This window comes from Halictus rubicundus, chromosome 2 (genome assembly GCF_050948215.1).
Source record: "Halictus rubicundus isolate RS-2024b chromosome 2, iyHalRubi1_principal, whole genome shotgun sequence".
NCBI lineage: Eukaryota > Metazoa > Arthropoda > Insecta > Hymenoptera > Halictidae > Halictus > Halictus rubicundus.
The window spans coordinates 13083955-13103570 of record NC_135150.1 but is presented as its reverse complement, the minus strand read 5'-3'; the positions used below and the strand labels follow the sequence as shown (position 1 = coordinate 13103570).

The 19616-nt window shown below is 28.7% G+C and overlaps 3 protein-coding genes across 6 annotated transcripts; 1 reads left to right on the top strand and 2 right to left on the bottom strand.

Annotated features, from left to right (window-relative positions):
* Positions 1-2326: 2326 nt before the first annotated feature.
* Positions 2327-9490, bottom strand: Glurs-m (putative glutamate--tRNA ligase, mitochondrial). 3 transcript variants are annotated; one of them, XM_076805365.1, is made up of 10 exons: positions 9181-9490; positions 8810-9044; positions 7883-8078; positions 7592-7806; positions 7268-7490; positions 7041-7201; positions 6807-6970; positions 6588-6745; positions 6412-6518; positions 2327-2911 (listed from the first exon to the last, which is right to left on the bottom strand). In XM_076805365.1, exons 1-9 carry the CDS (start codon positions 9278-9280, stop codon positions 6438-6440), a joined length of 1533 nt encoding a protein of 510 aa, XP_076661480.1. In that variant the 5' UTR covers positions 9281-9490; the 3' UTR covers positions 2327-2911; positions 6412-6437. The 3 variants fall into 3 exon arrangements, with proteins under 3 accessions (XP_076661480.1, XP_076661479.1, XP_076661481.1); XM_076805364.1 differs by lacking the exon at positions 2327-2911 and having other exon boundaries at positions 5350-6518; XM_076805366.1 differs by lacking the exon at positions 2327-2911 and having other exon boundaries at positions 5350-6518; positions 7268-7382.
* A 633-nt stretch (positions 9491-10123) lies between these two features.
* On the top strand, positions 10124-16786 carry Su(z)12 (Polycomb protein Su(z)12). Its single transcript, XM_076805356.1, has 9 exons — positions 10124-10472; positions 11482-11528; positions 12046-12229; positions 12350-12441; positions 12526-12718; positions 12793-13158; positions 13232-13554; positions 13628-13881; positions 13961-16786. The coding sequence occupies exons 1-9, from the start codon at positions 10373-10375 to the stop codon at positions 14997-14999; spliced, it is 2598 nt and encodes an 865-aa protein (XP_076661471.1). The 5' UTR covers positions 10124-10372; the 3' UTR covers positions 15000-16786.
* Positions 16524-19528, bottom strand: LOC143365300 (methyltransferase-like protein 22). 2 transcript variants are annotated; one of them, XM_076805363.1, is made up of 7 exons: positions 18526-18999; positions 18156-18321; positions 17917-18048; positions 17665-17850; positions 17414-17581; positions 17201-17342; positions 16524-16604 (listed from the first exon to the last, which is right to left on the bottom strand). In XM_076805363.1, the coding sequence occupies exons 2-7, from the start codon at positions 18226-18228 to the stop codon at positions 16586-16588; spliced, it is 720 nt and encodes a 239-aa protein (XP_076661478.1). In that variant the 5' UTR covers positions 18229-18321; positions 18526-18999; the 3' UTR covers positions 16524-16585. The 2 variants fall into 2 exon arrangements, with proteins under 2 accessions (XP_076661478.1, XP_076661477.1); XM_076805362.1 differs by lacking the exon at positions 16524-16604 and adding an exon at positions 19250-19528 and having other exon boundaries at positions 16917-17342; positions 18526-18671.
* Between the last annotated feature and the right edge of the window lie 88 nt (positions 19529-19616).

The following is a 19616-nucleotide window of genomic DNA, read 5'->3' as shown; positions in this document are numbered from 1 at the left end:
GTTAAACATATACATGGTGTCTCGAAAGTCATGATACGATCGAGAAGAGGATCATTTTGTACGAGAAAATAATTCAAAGACATCGAATAAATTATGTCGGTTTCGAGATCTCAGGTGAACAAATTTTATTCCATGTTTTAAACATATTTTTTCATGCATAAACATCTCGCCTTATAGCGTGACTCTCGATGTATTCTATGCATTGCTAGTAAGTACATCATCAAATGTTTGTGTTCGAATATTATTGTCATATTATTATCATAACATAATCGTATTATTTTTTGTCTCTCAGAATACTGTAGTTATACAATGAAATCCAATTATATAAATGAACTTTTATATTAATAATCTATATATTTTTTGTTATTTATTTATGTGTATGTATCATACATATAATAGATTATTAATATAATCCATACATTGTACTATAAAAAATATATATACATATACATATGTGCATATTTGAAAAGAATCTTGTGTGTAGATACTGTGAATATCTAAGTGGTCAAGGAACTTTTTTACTCTCGTTAATTAAGGTAGTAAACATATTTAACTTCTTAGAATAATTGAAAAAGTTATCGAAGACATGGATTTAACATAACATAATATGAAAGTGAGACTAAACCAATATTGTCATACACGTCAAGCGCATAAATAAGATGACGATGATAATAACAATAAAAAGAGTTGAGCACGTGTATGAAATACCCGCCGATGGCAATAAAAATACTACGTACAAATTTAATGGAAAGAGAAAGAAAAAAAACAAACTTATAAAATATATTATAATTTCAACGCTGTAATGTATGGGAAATATCCTTTTGAGATATTGGGGATTGGCGTAACACATGATTAAATTATACATCCTATCTATTAAGTTCTCTTAAATAACATAATCATGAAATATGAATTAAATTTGTTATAACAATGTTTCATAATTAAGTTCTCGAATAGGAATCCGATTTTTACTGATCACTACCTACTAGCTACATAACAGTAGCAATATTAAAAACAGATATATTCAAATCAATTAACCGCTCACGACTACTACGTAGTTACTCTCGCTATACTATTCAGTTACATAGCCTTCTACTTCTCATCACTGCACATAGACCCGTAGGTACGTTTTAAAATAAGGAGATAGGCTTGCTTAGCATGAAAGTAAAAGACATGTCTGTCGTAATATCGGGGTACGAAAGTTGTCTCGAGCGGTCAATTGTGTTTGACCTGAGTTGTATGATATTGATATTACAGATAGCCCAGTATTTGGAAGTCTCAGGATCTTATAATTTAGAATTTGATTCGAGTAGATGAAATAAAGTTTTCACACGAATATTAATCGTGTATAATTTACAATTAAGATAACGTATTTCATAAATTTAACAATTCTATATATCTTTAGCAGTATTTGTATATCTTCTGCTGTCTACTCGAATCATATTCCTTGTCATAATACTGTGCCAGGCTTTCAAATTCCCAGGTGTTTTAAATAATTATTCGGTTCACGTATTAATGGTTACAATAGTTATCCATCCTATTTAAATCACATCCAATTTACAATATTGGAGATTGTTGACATGGGATTGACAAGTATTGTATCAATGTATTCATAATCGAGAAAAACAATCATTACGTTTCAAAGATCTACCTATCAGTACTGCCTATGGGTGAATCGTTTGGAGACTCGGTGTCCCCCTTTTGTACCTGCTTTTGGTTAAGTACCATACCACTTTTAGAAAGTTGTAGATACAGGCTATATTAGCCAGTTTTCTTCGTACCAAAAATTTAGTTGTTTAATAGGCTGAAAGAGTTACAATACACTGACGTTGGGTCCCCTTTGTGTACACGTGTATATATAAATGCGTGTCTATGCCTGTTTGCATGTAGGTGTATGTGTAACGTATGAGTCTGCAAGTGACTGCACATTTGTTACATGTATGTACATACATTTCCTACGCACAGTCATACTATGTTACTAATTTGCAATGTTAAGGTCACACAGGCACTGCCCTTTTGATATTGGTACTGCCCCCATTTCAATTATTTATTTCCCATATATTTTTTATCATATATTTTATAAACACGAAATTTACATTTTACTCGACAAATTCATGATTTTTTAAAATAATTTTCTTATTATTTATGTATAGATATTGAATTTCTAAATTATGCAGTAATATCTATAATAATAAATTATTACTTTTTCAAAATAATAGTAGATGCTACCTATTTAAATTTCAAAATAATGCACAACTGTTAAAATAACTTTTAATCTTACATATGAACTTTTACAATAACCGCTATATAATATCAGAGAAAAACCAAATGTTTTCAAATCATTTTTATTGTTTACTGTACTTCTGTGTAGTCGTGTTATAGATCCTAAAAACTTCATGTAAGTTACAAACATTTATCAGTTTCTATATTTGTTTATACTTAACACAAATATTCGCTTATCGATATACGAACAAAATCGATTAAGAAAGGAATCAATAATCCAAAATAGTAATGCACATCATATGCTTAAGGTACATACCAACTGTATCACATTGTAAATGAATGAACATACTAATGTATTACTTAATCCAAATGAGAGAAGAAACTCTGTAAATGATTCGGGTGATTTTTCTAACAGAAAAAAAGAAAAAAAAGTATTACACGTTTCAATATAGTCATCTAAAAAATGGAGAGCAGTTAAACTGTTTCTCGATGTCGTAAACTTCTTTTTATAATGTACACTTTAGAATAAACTGTTAACAATGTAACTTAAAACCTTTTCACGACTATACAATTTGATGTAGCGCTTCATTTATTATGCCTTGTCTTTTTGAATGTTACTGGATGCTCAATCTATACCACAAAAACTAGTCGATTCTTCCATATATATGTACATTTGCATTCCAATGTAAACCTGAAAGGACAAAAGTGCCTATCTTAGATTTTCTAATCTCATCAATGTGGATGGTGTTTACTTAACAGACTAAAATATACTAACTACAAAATTATATTATCCATTCCACATTGTACACTTAATATCGTAAGCAACAGTAAATCATAAAAATAATTTGCATGTGATATTTATTTAAGACTATACCAGAAATTATATGTTGTATTCAAATAATAATATAACGACAGTATTATAAAATGTTAAATATTCAGTTGTAATTTCATACTTGTACATCTAATATCTCTGAGGTATATTTCTTAAAAATAAATGATGATACATGTTTTAAATTTTAGATAATACGAAATACTTTAAAAATGCATGTAATAAAAAGAACATTCTAAAAGAAGACAAGCTCTCCTAAAGTTACATTGAACTAATCAGTGTCTTTTTATTCTAAAGACAGTTTTGTGGTATTGAAGACGGAATATTAAAAATTAATATGTACATTTCGTTAATGAAAGCAGGAACGTATGTGTTTATCCTCTGAATGCAGAATACAGATAAACTGTTGGTTCATAAATAAATTATTATTTAAAACTTTAAATAATAATTTAATGAAATAAACAAGTTAAAAATCCATAATTTTTTGTGGCAGTTTTTTTCATAAATGTACATACTGTTAATTATCAAGTTTCTTTGTGTCAGTATTACTTAATTCTCATTCCTCTATACTATTATTACTAAATATTAAGTAAATCTACCTTAAAAGTATCTTATCATATATTTCTAGAAAATTTTCAAAGCAATGTTATAATTCACAATTTAAGATAGTGAGTATAAAAGTATTCAGGATATATACTATTCTTATGTACACTGTTATAGTTACTGTATAATGATATTTCTAATATAAAAATAGGCACTGTAGTAAATGAAAAATAGTATAACAAATATAATAAACAGGGTAGTCATGCAACTATCGGGCAATGGATGGTCCAACAACCAGAAAAAAGCCTGGTTCTAAATCTATTATTATTATTTTGTATTCCACTTAATATTCTAAACCATATTTCATTAATAGTTTTCCCAAAGTTATTAAGGACTAATCAATTATGTTTAAAGAATCTGAAAGTAAACCTTTCTTTATAATTATCACAATAAATACAGTTTATAAACATTTTTATTTCAAGAAAAGCTAAAGATATCGTAAATATAGCATAGTATTATATTGTAGTATCAATTCCAGAGAATAAGTATCTACTGTATACAAAAATTTTAATAAATGTTTATTGTAAAGTCGAATCTTACTTTTAAACGTAACTAATTTGAATTACTTGACACGTTATTTACGTTTTTAAAATTAATTATTCAATAGATACTATTATTTGATAAAAGAATTCGTTTTTAATTAACTGATACTTCTTGTATTCTCTTATATAATTTTACTTGTATTAATTTTATATTTCTTTATACAGTAGATTTTAAAAAATCTTTTATAAAACACATAGTAACAAGATGCCTACATATGTATATACTTAAAAGTACTTGAAATGATACATACATAGGTATGTATAGGACGTATATGAATTAAATTATAACAGAATTATCGTTTATGAACTGATTATTAAAAAATGAGTTTGATTCTAAAAAAGAATCGAAGTAAAAAAATGCAAAGCATAAAAACAATAGATGTCATTTTTGTTCATATTCAATGAATCTGAAGTTTTTGACATTTTATTTAGAAAATTTATTAACTTATCAATATTGTCAGTATTTACCTTAAAAGAAAATTTATAACTCTGAATCGACCAATATAAATGAATCGTTCATCATTCGTTATTTATACGAAACAAGTGACAAAGCTGGAGAAATTATTTCATTCTTGGTGTTTCAACACTACACATTAAAAAATCATTTTTAATAAAGCAATACTTTTAAAACAAAAATAAATTTATAAAAAGTAATAATCCATTTTTTTTTCAATGTCGTGTTACAAAAATAAGTAATTACGTATTACAATCTCTTATATATTTAGCTGTTAGCTGTTATGACGAATTGTAATAGCTAGAATTAATTTCATAGGAAATACGAATTTATCATAGTTTTTTCCTTAAAAAGCAAATATGTATTATTCCTAGATATATACACCTACAAGTCATCTTTTCTATTTTTAATGTAATTGTTTAAATTTTAATATGCTAGTTTATGTTCTTCTATCTTAATTTTATTCAAAATCATAAGATTAAATATGCGTGCATTTTTACTCAACTTGTATAAATATGTTACCAACAAATGAATTAAGTTTCATACGAATTCTGTATCTTTTTGTGTGAATGAACGAACAAACAAAATTGGAAACGTTTATGTTTCTTTTAGGTTTACAAAGTTCTTAAGCTGTGATAAATAACACTCTCTATAATGATATGATGCTGTTACTACTTACAAATAAGTTTACTCAGTGTTGATATTGTAATAATCGTTGTTATATTTCCACGACTTACATACAGATGTCTTTTATATATAAATTTAGTATATTTTCAAATGCAACGGTATTTGTAACTCTTTACTTTTTACTATGTGACGTCATTCAACACACGTATTTTTTGTATATATTATTATGTACCTTCGAAAAATGCAAAAGTTGTAACTTTGTATATCAGTTACAAAATTATACTTGAATAAGGCAACTTTTCTAAAAATTACTTCTTTCGGCTTTTGTATTCTATTTGCACAACTGTTCTTAATTTTTTGAATGATGAAATTTTAAAAACTTTTATATATCTTTCGCAAGTATGCCTTATAGAACAAGTATAATTATACCCTCACTACTATACTTACGAACTACTTAAATTTTGGAGAAAATATGTGGTTTACTAAACCTAAAATTATGATTTACACATTGATAATTTATATAATGGATAATATAATGTCTTGATTCTCTACGAATTCGAACGGAATAATTTCTCAAATTGTATCTAAGCAATGTCATTTCTAATATAATTAAGTTAACCGTTGTAAATCAACTATTTGTCACAAAACTTCTAGATTGTTAATCAAATTTATTATAACAAAAAAACTTATGTAATGTCTTTTACTCATGTAGAAATAAATATTCTGTATCAAAATAACAATATTTAAGGATTTGTTATTAACCATAACTTGTACCTATAAAATCATTCAAGTATTTGCTCCATTAAAAATACTTGACTCCTAAATATTGTTACAAGCTAGTACCGTAATCCACAGTAGGTCTGTGTAACAATATATTATTTATTATTGTCCACTTTTATTGAAATTTACGAGGGCATATTTCTATAAAAATGTTTCACTTTTTATAAAATGTATAAATGTCGCATAAGTAATAAAAAGTTGACTAGACATCTAAGTTCCATACATTACTGTATGTTCATTTTATTATATTACTACTAATAAATAATCGTCACTAAGTTTTAGGTCAAGATGTATTATTTAATAAATAAGTACTTAATATAGTTATTCTCAAAATTTTATATCGATTAAAAACTTACAAATAAATTTGATCACAGTATCACCTTTAAGAAATACATCGGTTTATCCTTAATAATGTAGTGTCTTTTCCTAAAATTTCTATCATTTCACCTACGGGTGGACCGTCCTAAAAATATTAAAATATACATTAGACTAAGTATTTAAAAACTATACTGAAAAGTAAGTCCAAAATCACCTTTAAACCACTAAGAATGCCACGTAAAACTGCCATCAGTGTTGGAAAAGGAATATGATGTTCGTTAGCAAACTCTTTAAGATAACTATTGATCCATGTCTTATTAAAATTATGAATGTCAGTTTCAACTAATTTCGTGTTTAATATTTTAAGCACATCTATAACAAAAGAGTAATTACTTTCATTTTGTAAAGACATTTACCTATATGCAATTCATACCTAAACATTCAGATTTAATAATGTCAGGTGTAGTTGATGGTACTACCCACAAAAAGGCTAAATCTGAAGATACCAAATCACTTAATTTATATATTCTATTTTGCGCCCATTTCAACACTGCGAGTATATGATAGTCATCTAACTGTAAACTTCCGTCCGCTTTCCTAGAATAATGTTGAGACTATATCATACTTTAATAAGAGATGAGTATATATGTATAACTAGTATGCATACCTCTCTGGAAATGAGTTTATGATTAGCTCTTTAATTCTTGCTACCAAGAATTTATTATTCTTTTCGTAGGCGAGTAATTTTGAAATTTCTAACTGATTAAATTGTAATAGTTTTTCAGGTATAAGCTTGTTAGAGGACACTTTTACATCCGAAATATTAAACTGAAAAAATAAAGATTTGATGTATAAAACAAGAAATCAATAAATCCTTAACAACGTAATATTTACTCGTTTAATTAACTCCTCGTAACTATGAATGTATTCAACGCCTCCTTTGTTATTAAATCCACCACCAGCATGTATAACAAAATTTATAACTGCCAATGGAAAAATTCCTTGTGACCTAAGAAATTCAATATGTATATCGTTTTGTCGTTTTGATAATTTTGTTCCATCAGAATTCAATATTAAAGGTAAATGTCCATATTTGGGAGGCGTCCAATTAAATGCTCTGTAATAATTTCATCGTTCCTATTACTTTTTTAGGATTATCATTTATTTAATATACTTAAGGAAATGTAATTGAGTAATTTTATACATGTTTAAACTTACTTATACATCATTAAATGTTTAGGTGTAGATATTTGCCATTCGATTCCTCGTAACACATGAGATATTTCCATAAAATGATCATCGACAACATTTGCAAAATGATACGTTGGATAACCATCTGATTTAATAATAACTGGGTCTCCTTCAAATTGTGCAATATCATGGATTATTTTACCATATATCATATCATCAAAACATTCTGGTGTAGGCGATAACTAAAGATTAGAGGAAATACCCTTTCTAAAACTCGATTTATTAAAGTAATATTATTCAATGTTATTCTCATAATACCTTAAATCTAATGCAGTATGGATGTCCCTTATTGAGTTTCTCTTTTATTTCATCGCTACTCAAATGTCGACATCTGTTATCATATTTGGGCACTTGCCTACACTTCAAAGCTTCTCTCCGCAATAACTGCAATCTGCTTTCTGTGCAGAAACAGTAATATGCAGATTGATTACTTAAAAGTTTAAGTACTTGTTCTCTGTAATTTAATCAATAGTACATTAAGATCTTCATATTATATCAGGGCATTTTTCTTAAACATGTAAAGATGACCTTTATATCTTTCAACTTATTTATATAAAGTAGTATAATTTGTTATTCTACCAAGGTAGTTAAGTTGTTTTTTAAAAAAAATTTTAATTATGAAGATTTCAATACATCTATTCAACCGCACAGTACCGATTTGTAACACCATATACTTGTTCTTACAACGTTGTAATTTATCAATCTAACAATAGGACAAATATGAATTTGTAATCTTTGGCACATAATAAGCACTCTGTATTTTATGTAATTTGGTAATTCTGTACTTGCATATAGTGTACCACAAAATAATCTCGATGGGGTTTAAAATTGCTTAAATAAAAAAAAATTTCAAGACATACTGCTTCTTAACACATAGAGTATCGATCTAATGTCATATAACTTTCAATTAAGACAATTAATGATCTATCTTATCGCATTCATTATACATACATAAGTAAAATATCTTACAATATTTAAAGGGCTATAAACACTACATATAAGTTTAACAATAATTATTAATAAGAAGAAGCAGTAATGTAAAATATGTATTAAAAAATGAATCATATTTTGCTTTTTCTGTTATGTCCATGAAATTGTCCAAATAATCTATGTGGAAAGTTCAATGAAACTTGCGGATGACCTATGTGGTACTCAATGTGTTAAACAAAAAAAAATTATTCATACTTGTACAAATCAAGTCGTTTAGACTGAATATATGGCCCAGCAGGTCCACCTCTTATTGGGTCTTCATCGGGAATAATTCCAGACCATAACAAATCATTCTGAAGCTTTTCTATTGCCCCTGGTATACATCTGACTTGATCTGTGTCTTCAATTCGTAAAATAAATGCACCATTGTTAGCTCGTGCAAATAGATAATTATACAATGCAGTACGTAGTCCTCCCAAGTGCAATAAACCTGTGACATTATTAAATGAAATTAATATTATACATGTAAAAAATACTAGCATTGTTATAGTAATATAAAGAGACTGTTCGATAACTATTCGTGTACATGCAGATATACATTCAAAAGTATTAATTATGCTACATACCAGTTGGACTTGGTGCAAATCTAACTCTTACTTGGTCCTTTTTAAAAAAACGTTTTTGTATAGCTTGAATGCTCGATGTACGAAATATATTGCGATGCATCTTATTCCAAACTAAATTATATTACAGTTGCTTAAATGTCATTAAATATTAATGTTATTTTATATTAAATTACGGTTACATAAAATAAAGTTCACTACGTATTATCATATATTGCACATTATTTTTTTCATTTACTATTTATTTCAAACATTCTTATAACGTAGATAAATATAGGTTATCCAAAACGTGTGTAAGGTGTATACATATATATATATATATACATCGAGAGGGGGGGGGGGGAGAGAAAGAGAGAGATCATATGGTTCGTAGTTCGTTCACGTTTACTTTTACTTAACGCTTCTTACACATGTACGTATCGCAGTATTCTATGTAGGTATTTACGTGCATGCATCATACATACATACTTACAATGTAGCTCTACCACTGATACATCAGTGAGCTCTACTCAAAAGAATACCCTTATCTTCAATAGCATTTTAAGAAATATTACCAACATTGCAAATATGTATAAACAAATTACAATAAAAGAATTTATCTTTTTTTTTTAATATTTCCTTCTTACAGAATAATTGTTGTTTTCGAAAACAAAACATGCATGTATCTCGTAAAAAAATGTATTATGTTATTCGAAATAACGCGATCCAAATTATTCGTTTCGTCTATACTCAACTTTTGAAAATGATTTATATTTCATTGTTATTTTCATAATAATCTATTGCTCCAGTAAATGCTTTCTAAAACCTTTTTATTGAAAATTGTTACATTTATTAAGAAGTAACATGTTTATATATCATAAAAAGTAATGATTTCTGAATTTCACTAAAAACTAGTACTTTATTACTAAATATTTTAAATCGATATAATATTAATCTCCTATGCAAGTAATATATTTAAATGTACATATTTAAATCTATCTAATATCATGAAAACCGCGCTAATATTTACATTTGCCGCGGTACACACTGATAACGAATATATAATTGGCTAGGTCTAGTTGCTAGTTTCGACATAAGGGTGCGCTTTAGTTGTAGGCTTAGCGCCGCAGTTTTCGCGCGGGGCGGGTGTTGTCATTGTATTTTCACGTGACGAAAGTGAGTTTTTGTGGGATATTTGACAACAAATTGCGTGAAAATGCCGCCGAAAAAGCGGGAGAAAGAATTGGATGGACAGAAGGGCCCTCGGATGGATCAGATACAAGCGGATCATGAGCTATTCCTACAGGCCTTCGAAAGTAAGATTCCACGGATATCGTTTTTCTTTTGCACACATCAATGTTATTCACCGACAAATTAACGTGTAAAGTCTCAGTGTCCAATTAGTTAGTCTTTCTTTTCTCTCACGAATGTTTCCTAGAAATGTTGAACATGGAGCGCACACATAACCCCTTTAGTTGAAAACGTACCAAGCGCCGAAGCGCGCGTCGGTTCTCGTTGCTCCCTCCTTAGCTTTAATCCGCATGGGACACCTGTCATTCGTTCGCTGTGTTAAATATACTCCCAATTTCTCATATTAAAGGTAAACATTATAAACAACAACTGACAACGCTTTAGGATGAAAATGGCTTTGTAAAATTCACATTATTAGTAACTAACTGTTTCTCGGAATTTTTTTTATTACTGTTAATACTATTATTGTGACAATCGTTTAAATTAACAAATGGTGCTGAAGTTTAAATTATAATTTTCTAATTCTTTGTGTTGTCTAATTTTAATCATATTCGTCAAAATGATGTTCTTCACAAAACTGTGCAACAATAGAGTAGTGAGTGATTGTGAAAATATTAGTTAATAATAGTATCTGAACAACGGTTTAGAGATTAAACGTGATTTTAAGTGTACAGTCGTCTCTTATGAACAACCATCCATACACGTCAAAGGTTCAGATTTCAATTTTATTTTATAATAATTTAAAAAAATGTGGGATCAGAAGGGTTTAACCTGCTTTAAGCGTAACAAGTAAAAACGGCGCAGGCATCTCGTATCAACACGAGATTAACCCAATCATCATGTCCCCTTTGATTGGGAAGAATCAACTTCCCACTATCGAACTTCACCTTTTAAACTTCTGTGTGAACCATTTCACTTTTGAGAAGAATATTCAACCTTTGAGCCATCTAGGGGCGATTAATTAAACTAAACATCTTTCCTTATATAACACAATTTTACTAACTTTTCAATGTTAGTATTCAAATTTTTTTTTCATTTTTTATTTTATAATGCATAATTTGTATTATTTTTCAGAACCAACCCAGATTTACCGATTTCTACGCACAAGAAACCAAATCTCTGTAAGTAAAAACATCTTCTCAATCTCTATATCTTACAATTTTATATAAATTATTAATTATTTATAATTTCAACGTGTCTTCAAAGTGTTCACTGAATATTTCAATATTAAATAGTAATATATAAATACAAATTTTTCTAAATAATAAATAAGTACATATATATACAATTAAGTGTATGTTTGGTACACTATTTGTTTACCAATAATCAAATGAATTTTTCTTTGATTATTATAGAAATGTATTATAAATTGTTATAGTGTTGTGTTTGTGACCATTTATGATTATATAGCAAATGTTTGTTTGAATCTTCTTATATTTATGTTTTCTGTTGAACATGGTAGGTATACAAATTTATTATTTTATACTCTTAGCTGATAACTTAATAACAAGAAAATTATTTTTTTTATTTTGTTCTTTACATTTTTGCATGTTCATGTTCATTTTAAAATTACATGTGTGATCATATGAAAATACAAATTGTAATATAATTACTAATGTTGTATGTGATTCCTTTTAGCCAATATTTCTGTACAGAAATTTAACTTACATGAGACAACGTATGTCTAGAAGTCATAAGTCTCGACGAGGTTTTAAAATAGACACAATGCTGGAAAAACTAATGTCAAAAAACAACCAAGAACAAAATCCTGGTATGCGTGGATATATGACTCTTACTTTTCTAGGTTTTTATGATAAAAAAGGTAAGTTTATTCAAAAGAAAATATTCTGTTTCTAACTGTATATTAATAGGTAACATTCAATGTCTAATTATAGGTTACATGAAATAGTTTTATTAAATAATAATGGTACTGTTCTTGCAGCTGAAGCACCTCAAGATCCAGTAAAAGTAGAAACATTGTTATTAAAAATTTGCCATAAGAAACGAAAGGATGTGAGCTCTCCTATTATGCAGGTAAATATAATACCGTAACATTCTTTCTTTAGCCAAAACAAACTAATTTAACCACCATTGCTGTAAAATTATTGTCTGCTTCAGGTTTCTGTTGGTACAAGCGAAGTTCCAATAAATCCCTGTGAAAATCAGCCACCACCGAAAGCACCTACTATATCTATACCAAACGAATCCTTCAGTTTGAACAATGGTCATGTAGCAAAGACTTACATGCTTTTACTTAGAGTTTATTGTACATCCAGCACTGGCTGCCTTATGCATAACTGTGATTTAGATGGTTTGTACAGACGCATGGAATAAATTAAATGAAAAGGTATACTTCTGCTATGTGTATTTGCTTTGTGTTTTCAGAACCAGCCCAGAAACGTCGTAAATCCTCCACTGGTTCTATTAAAACTGGGGGCGAAGAAGTCAAATTGTATGGTTCTGAACTGATAGTCTATGATAAACATAATCGATGCTTATTGACAGATGGCGATTATGAATTAGGTTTACAAGAAGTACAAACCAATGTTCGATCTAGCCCAAAGAAGCACAGCTCTTGGGAGTCTGTACCTGACATCAAAGAATGTGGCCCTTTCGAAGTATTTAGCAAAGGACCGACATTAAAATTTAGACTTAATTGGACGATGGAACCGAGCAATGGTTTGGTAGATAGGCCAACTCCGATATACCCAATACCAAACGGTGATAACAAAGAAAACAGATCAGGAAATAGTAAGTGTCCGTAACTCTTATAGAGTGTATTAAAGGAGAACGATAAATTTACTAAATTATTCATTCGTTTCAGCTGGTCTCGAACGTTCTTCCACAAACAACAACAACAATAATAATACTAATAATAATAATAGTAATCACAATAATAACAATAATACACTGCCAACGCCTAGTCCTCTTAATTCTTCAAGGATGACCACATCTAATGAAAAGACAGATAATTCAATGAGTACACAACAAATAGTTTATCAATTTCTGTACAATAATAATAGTCGTCAACAAACGGAAGCCTGCGAAGATTTACATTGTCCATGGTGTTCGTTAGATTGTGGAAAACTTTATTCTCTTTTAAAACATTTAAAATTATGTCATTCGCGATTCACATTCACGTACGTGGTGAGTGTTTTGAAAGTAATGTTTTATTTCTATGAATGAAACGCCGTCACATAAATTCAATTTATTTTGATAGCCGATTCCGCAAGGTGCTCGTATAGATGTAGCAATAAACGAGTGCTATGATGGCTCGTACGCTGGTAGTCCCCATGAGTTGATTTCGCAACCATCTAACGTAGCTTTCTCAAGAACAGGGCCAATGAGACGCACAAGTGTAACCAATATTTTAGTATGCCGCCCGAAAAGAACAAAACCAAGCCTTTCAGAGTTCCTGGAGCTTGATGAGAATGAATATGAAAGCCAAAGACCTTATATTACTGGACACAATAGGTATAACATTCAACTAGATGCACAAATACTATATACTCTGTTATGTGATTATAGTGCATTTCATAAACAATTTTTGTAGGTTGTATCACCATACTGTTACATGTTTACCTATATATCCAAAAGAAATGGATATCGACTCAGAAGGGGAAAACGATCCGAAATGGTTACAAACGAAAACGATGATGATGATCGACGACTTCACTGATGTAAACGAGGGCGAGAAAGAGCTCATGAAAATGTGGAATTTACATGTCATGAAACATGGTTACGTAGGAGACTGCCAAATACCACTAGCTTGCCAAATGTTTTTAGAGACTAAAGGAAAAGAATTGCTCATGAAAAATTTATATCGTAATTTCGTTTTACACATGTGCAGTTTGTTTGACTTTGGACTGATCAGCCCTGTGATTCTGTATCAAATGATCCAACGATTACAAGAGATTATGAAAGAAGGAGGCGAGAACAGTGACATTCGAAAAGTTTTACAAAAATCCCACGAAGCTCAAGTGGACAAATGGATTAGTACTGGTTGTCACGCGTCTTCGGATACTAATAAACAAAGTATTACAAGCACTAAAGTAAATTTTAATAACGACGGGGGAAGTTCTAACGCGAGACGAAAGACATCTTTACCGCTTGGTTCGCCGAATTCACAAAATGTAAAAACAACTGTATCTATTCATAATAATGTTAGTAAACATGCTAGCATGATAACCACCTCGTCGAACAAGGCTGTAAGTCATAGTAATACAATTCAAAATTCCGTTAACAAAAATGCTGGAACATTTACATCTGTACAATGCAATGCGAATAAGACTGCTTCTACAGCGTGCGTAACAAGTACTGTTAACAGTAAAACATCTTCAACTACTTCAATGTCCAACGGAGTGTCGAATCAAAATGAAACGGCACAAAGGCAATCCAGTGATATACCGACACGGCGTAAAAGTACAAATTCGATTACTCAAGCTTTAGAGAACACAACACCTTTACGCCGAAAATCGATGGCCAGTGAAAGTGCAACTACCGAATATCATAGAAGGAAATTGGTTTTGGATACGATACCGAATACCAGCACCACTCATCAAAAACCGGCCCAAAATGGAAGTAGTTATTAGTGAACGTTATACATGTGTCGCTATGCTAATTGTACGTTTTTGTACAGTACTTGTTGCAAAGATAATTCCCGAATAGAATGATTGATATTAAGCTAATACTTGATAATCACCGCTCTAGCCAGTAAAAAGAATTTTCTATGAATTCGAAAGATTTAATGTGTAAAAAGAAAAGGAATAACATATTTCCAGATCAACACTAAAATATTAGTAATTTATGATTCTGATTAAAATCTTAACGTTACGTTAAAGAATTTGAATACATTCTATTAAAAGCTTTATTTCATGAAAATATAATAATAATCTGTTCTTTTTTGGTCTAGTCAATGGCACTTTGTTTATCAATTCTCTAAAACTATTTGCTTAACAATGTACAAAAACTCTATTGCCTCATAAATTATAAATATGATTTTCAATGTATTCGTGAAGTGTAATCATTGGTTTAAATAACAATACTGAAACAATACGAGAAATGTGAAAATAATGATAAAATAATATATTAAAATTTATATATAATTGCTATTTGTGGAATGTCTCGAGGGCACTGAATAAGTCTAGTAAATTCATAATTAGGAACGATAGATTATTCTTTTACATAGTAAAACAGTTGTACCTTCTATGTAATATTAATTTAAATTATCAATTAGATTTATAGATGAATTTATTAATATCTAAGGTTGAAACAAAATTGGAAAGCTATCACGCAATCTTTTTAATGGTGGGACCTTGGATAATGGATTACTTCAAATATTTCTTGTAAACTCAATTTAATAAACTGAGGCTGTAAATTATAAGTTTTACCCAAAATAAGGAATAAGTAAATAGTTATACAGAAGTGCCTTTACAAAACCAGGGAATCTGAATATGAGAGTGACTGTCGCTAAGTTGTATCTCCTAAGTTGAGTACACGTACTCATTTTATAATGCGTTAAATCTCTTCATGATTTAGAAAAATAATTTATCTTCGATTGTCGTTCTCTCAGATGAACTTGTGGATGAATTTTAGTACACATGTCACAATGAACTGTTCTTCGTGTAATGTACACAATTTTACTGCCGATGGTCGTTCGAAGAAACATATTAGTGAGCATGCAGCGATCCTTTTTAATTAAATTTGAAGGAATTTATAACTTTCGCTTAAACTCTGACAAATTAATTGTTTACAGGGGACATTTTGTTCTCTTCGAACGACTTTAATCACTGTCCATTAATATTATTACTTATGTTAGGTTGTAAATAAAACAAAACAATAAATATATGGACATGATAAATCATACAGATTTTTATTTGATATAGTTAAACAAATTTTCTTGAATTTTCTAGATGTAATAATGATTCAGAACACTTTTACTCAGTAAAATTTCTGTTATATATAGAAGTACTTTTGTCGACAAAGTATTCTAACTTATAGCTGTTCCGAAATGAATTGAGTCAAAGGGAAGTGCATGTTTTGCCGTCTGTTTAAAGAAGAATGATAAAGTAGAGGAACTCTTTCAATTTATATTTTATTATGTATATTGAATTTTCGCAACTTCTCCTACTCACATTTTTCTTATCGTATCTAATCATATGCACTCCTTTTTCGGGGGTCAATTCATTATGGAAGACCTATAATAATAATAATAATCATTATCCAGTCTTGACTGAATGTAGTATTTACATATGTACATATTTATATACATAACAGTTGATTTATAGTACTCAAGTGTTTTTTTTTAATTACAAGCAGTAATACCATTAAATAGATGTTGAAGATTTTCTATAGCTAAATACATACATGTTTTCACATACTTATAATTTATAAATTGTACAATTTTTTCCCTAAATTGATAAGATCTCATATGTAAAATCCTCTCCCCAGTTATTATTAATAATTTTCAATAAGGATATTTTTTACAATTTTACGTTATTAAATTCTTTTAATTTCTACAATGTAATTAAAATTGTAACTTGATACTGTCTAAAAATTATCTACATTTTTGTTATTAATGATATGATCTGAAGGTATATAATACTTCTCATTTTCTTTTTTCTTCTAATTATTATGTATTAAATTAAATTATTCGTTTAATTTATTTTGTATTTTCATAAGTACCATTTGCTTTAATCTATCATACTTGAAATATCGTGGAAAATCTATTTTAATATACTCGATATGCCAATCGTGTTTCTCTGTTTCAATGCGTTTCAAGAATTCTTCATACATTGGTGCTGTAGTGTCCATATTGGCTACAGTGAAAACATATCTTTTCTCCAAAGCAATGTAAACGGTCTTTGGAATTTTTGAATACAAAAGTTTCTTCAGTGTTTGAACAAATCCTTCCGTTATGTTTTCATCGTAAATTACTAAAAAAACAATGTAACGTAATAAATTTGAACTCTGTTTTGATTTCCGATTGTTTAAAATTATAGCTTACCATCTGCTGCCAAAATAATTGTTGCTTCATTCATTCTTTTTTCATAAAATGTAGGCCACGTTGACTTTAAAAAGTCTAATTCCGTAACATAAATCTTTGATTTAATATAAGAACTGTTTCTTAAAAAGTTTTTACGTATTAATTTTAAAATTCCTTCTACATCAACGTCTAAAAATTAAAATAAATATTAATGTGGCTACATAATTACAATGCATAATTTAAGTAGACTTAAAATTTAAATGTTCTACTACCTGTACAAATTACTTCTTTAGCCAAAAAGCTTGCTACTATACTAGTTAAACCAACTCCAGCTCCTAGTTCTAAAACCGTCTTATCTTTAAATAAATCAGGATTTGACAGAATATAATCAGCTAATAACAAGGCACCACGCCATACTTGTAATCCCACATGTTGCAGTTGTGTAGTTGTACGATGTTCTAAAAATATATTTAGGTATTTCATCATTTTTGCAAACATAGTACTACATACAAATTCATCTATACCTATCATTAATTTCTCTTCTTTTTGTCTGTCTACATCTAAATCATCATCACTGTCATGTGTTAAAATGTTGTTAGCACATTTTGGCTTAATCATGTAAGACGGACACTTAAAAATAAAGCTAGATATTGCAGCTGAAAAAATTGATTACATAAATATTATATTAATATATATACCCTTTGTATATTATATAAAAACATGATAGAGTCAGTATAATATTTCATAAAAAATCAATACGCACTGCCATTGTTTAATTTGATAAAAGAGTTCTTATTTTCTGTGAATATTTCTGATGTTACTGTATATGGTGTCATTTTTATCTTCGTTGTTAAATTCAGAAGTTTTTTAGGTTTCCAATATTTATTCCGTTACTGAACAAATCAGATTACATTCTCCAACATTCTGACCTAAATAAATAAAAAAATAATTATCTCACAATAATAACTTTATCAATATGAAGGTGGTTGGATAAATTATTTCAACATCAACTAAGAATACATGCATTTTAACGACAATTTGTATTCACTGATGATAAAAACGTACTTTTACGACTAAGGAACAGTATTACAGAATGTAAAATGAAACATTAGCTTTATAATATACGTACATACCTCGGACCGTAATTATCGAAATATAATAACAATAGTTTACTGATTGGGCATAATCACGACTTATGCATTCCATTCCTTTCAAACGTTTATATATTAACAGCACTTATGTAATGAGCTTTTATTATAGATTAAAATATGTCTCACCTCTAACAAATTTTAAATTATACAATTTTAATTGATTTCAATAGAGTACCAAAATAATTACGATAATACTACATGGTAATGTATATAAATACCATATTTCACACATTAAAGGAAAAAATTAAAAAATTAGAATTAAAATTAAATTTTTTAATTATTACTTTACATACAGGACATTACTATAATTTGAGTTTGAAATGTACAAAGTGTTGCCGCGTGGTACGTGGTACGTTACATGTGGAAATTATGATTTACATTTTTTATTTGCAATTTAAATTTACCGTAAAAACATTCACTAAATAAATACAATGCCGCGTATATCTGTGCATTTGAAAATTTTACATACGAATACTTCTTATTTAATAAAAAATATAAAATAAATTTTATATTTAGAGTTTATACATTTTCAAGTTATAGATGAAATTGAAAAATAGCATAATATCATATTACAATATATATATATATATATACAAATATATACATAAAAGGAAACAATAATAAAAACATGTGTAAGAAAACTAAAAGAAATAATAAACCCTTTACTAGCTTTTTTATTAGCCTCAGTTACATTTTATGTACGTACTTTTATTTCTTTAAATAAAAGACAGTTTGTAACCTATAATTCATCCATGTGTATTAGTCATTACATTACTCTCTTATTTGAAATAGCAAGATGTATGTATGTATGAGATAAAAGAAATAAATACTGTTAGATTCTTTCCCTTTTATTAATTTCAGGTGTTATTCCTATTTATATAGAATTTTTACCAGAAAATGTCAGAAGGCTGAATTTAAGTTTTTAAAAGATGTGAAATGTTTGTGTTTTTCTTATAGAGCGAGAAATAACGTAGTCATGGGGAAATGAGATAATATCCTGATTCTTGTTACAGTATGTAATCTCGAAGTGATATCCTACGAAATTCGTGAGTGCGTATTGGCCAATCAGCGGT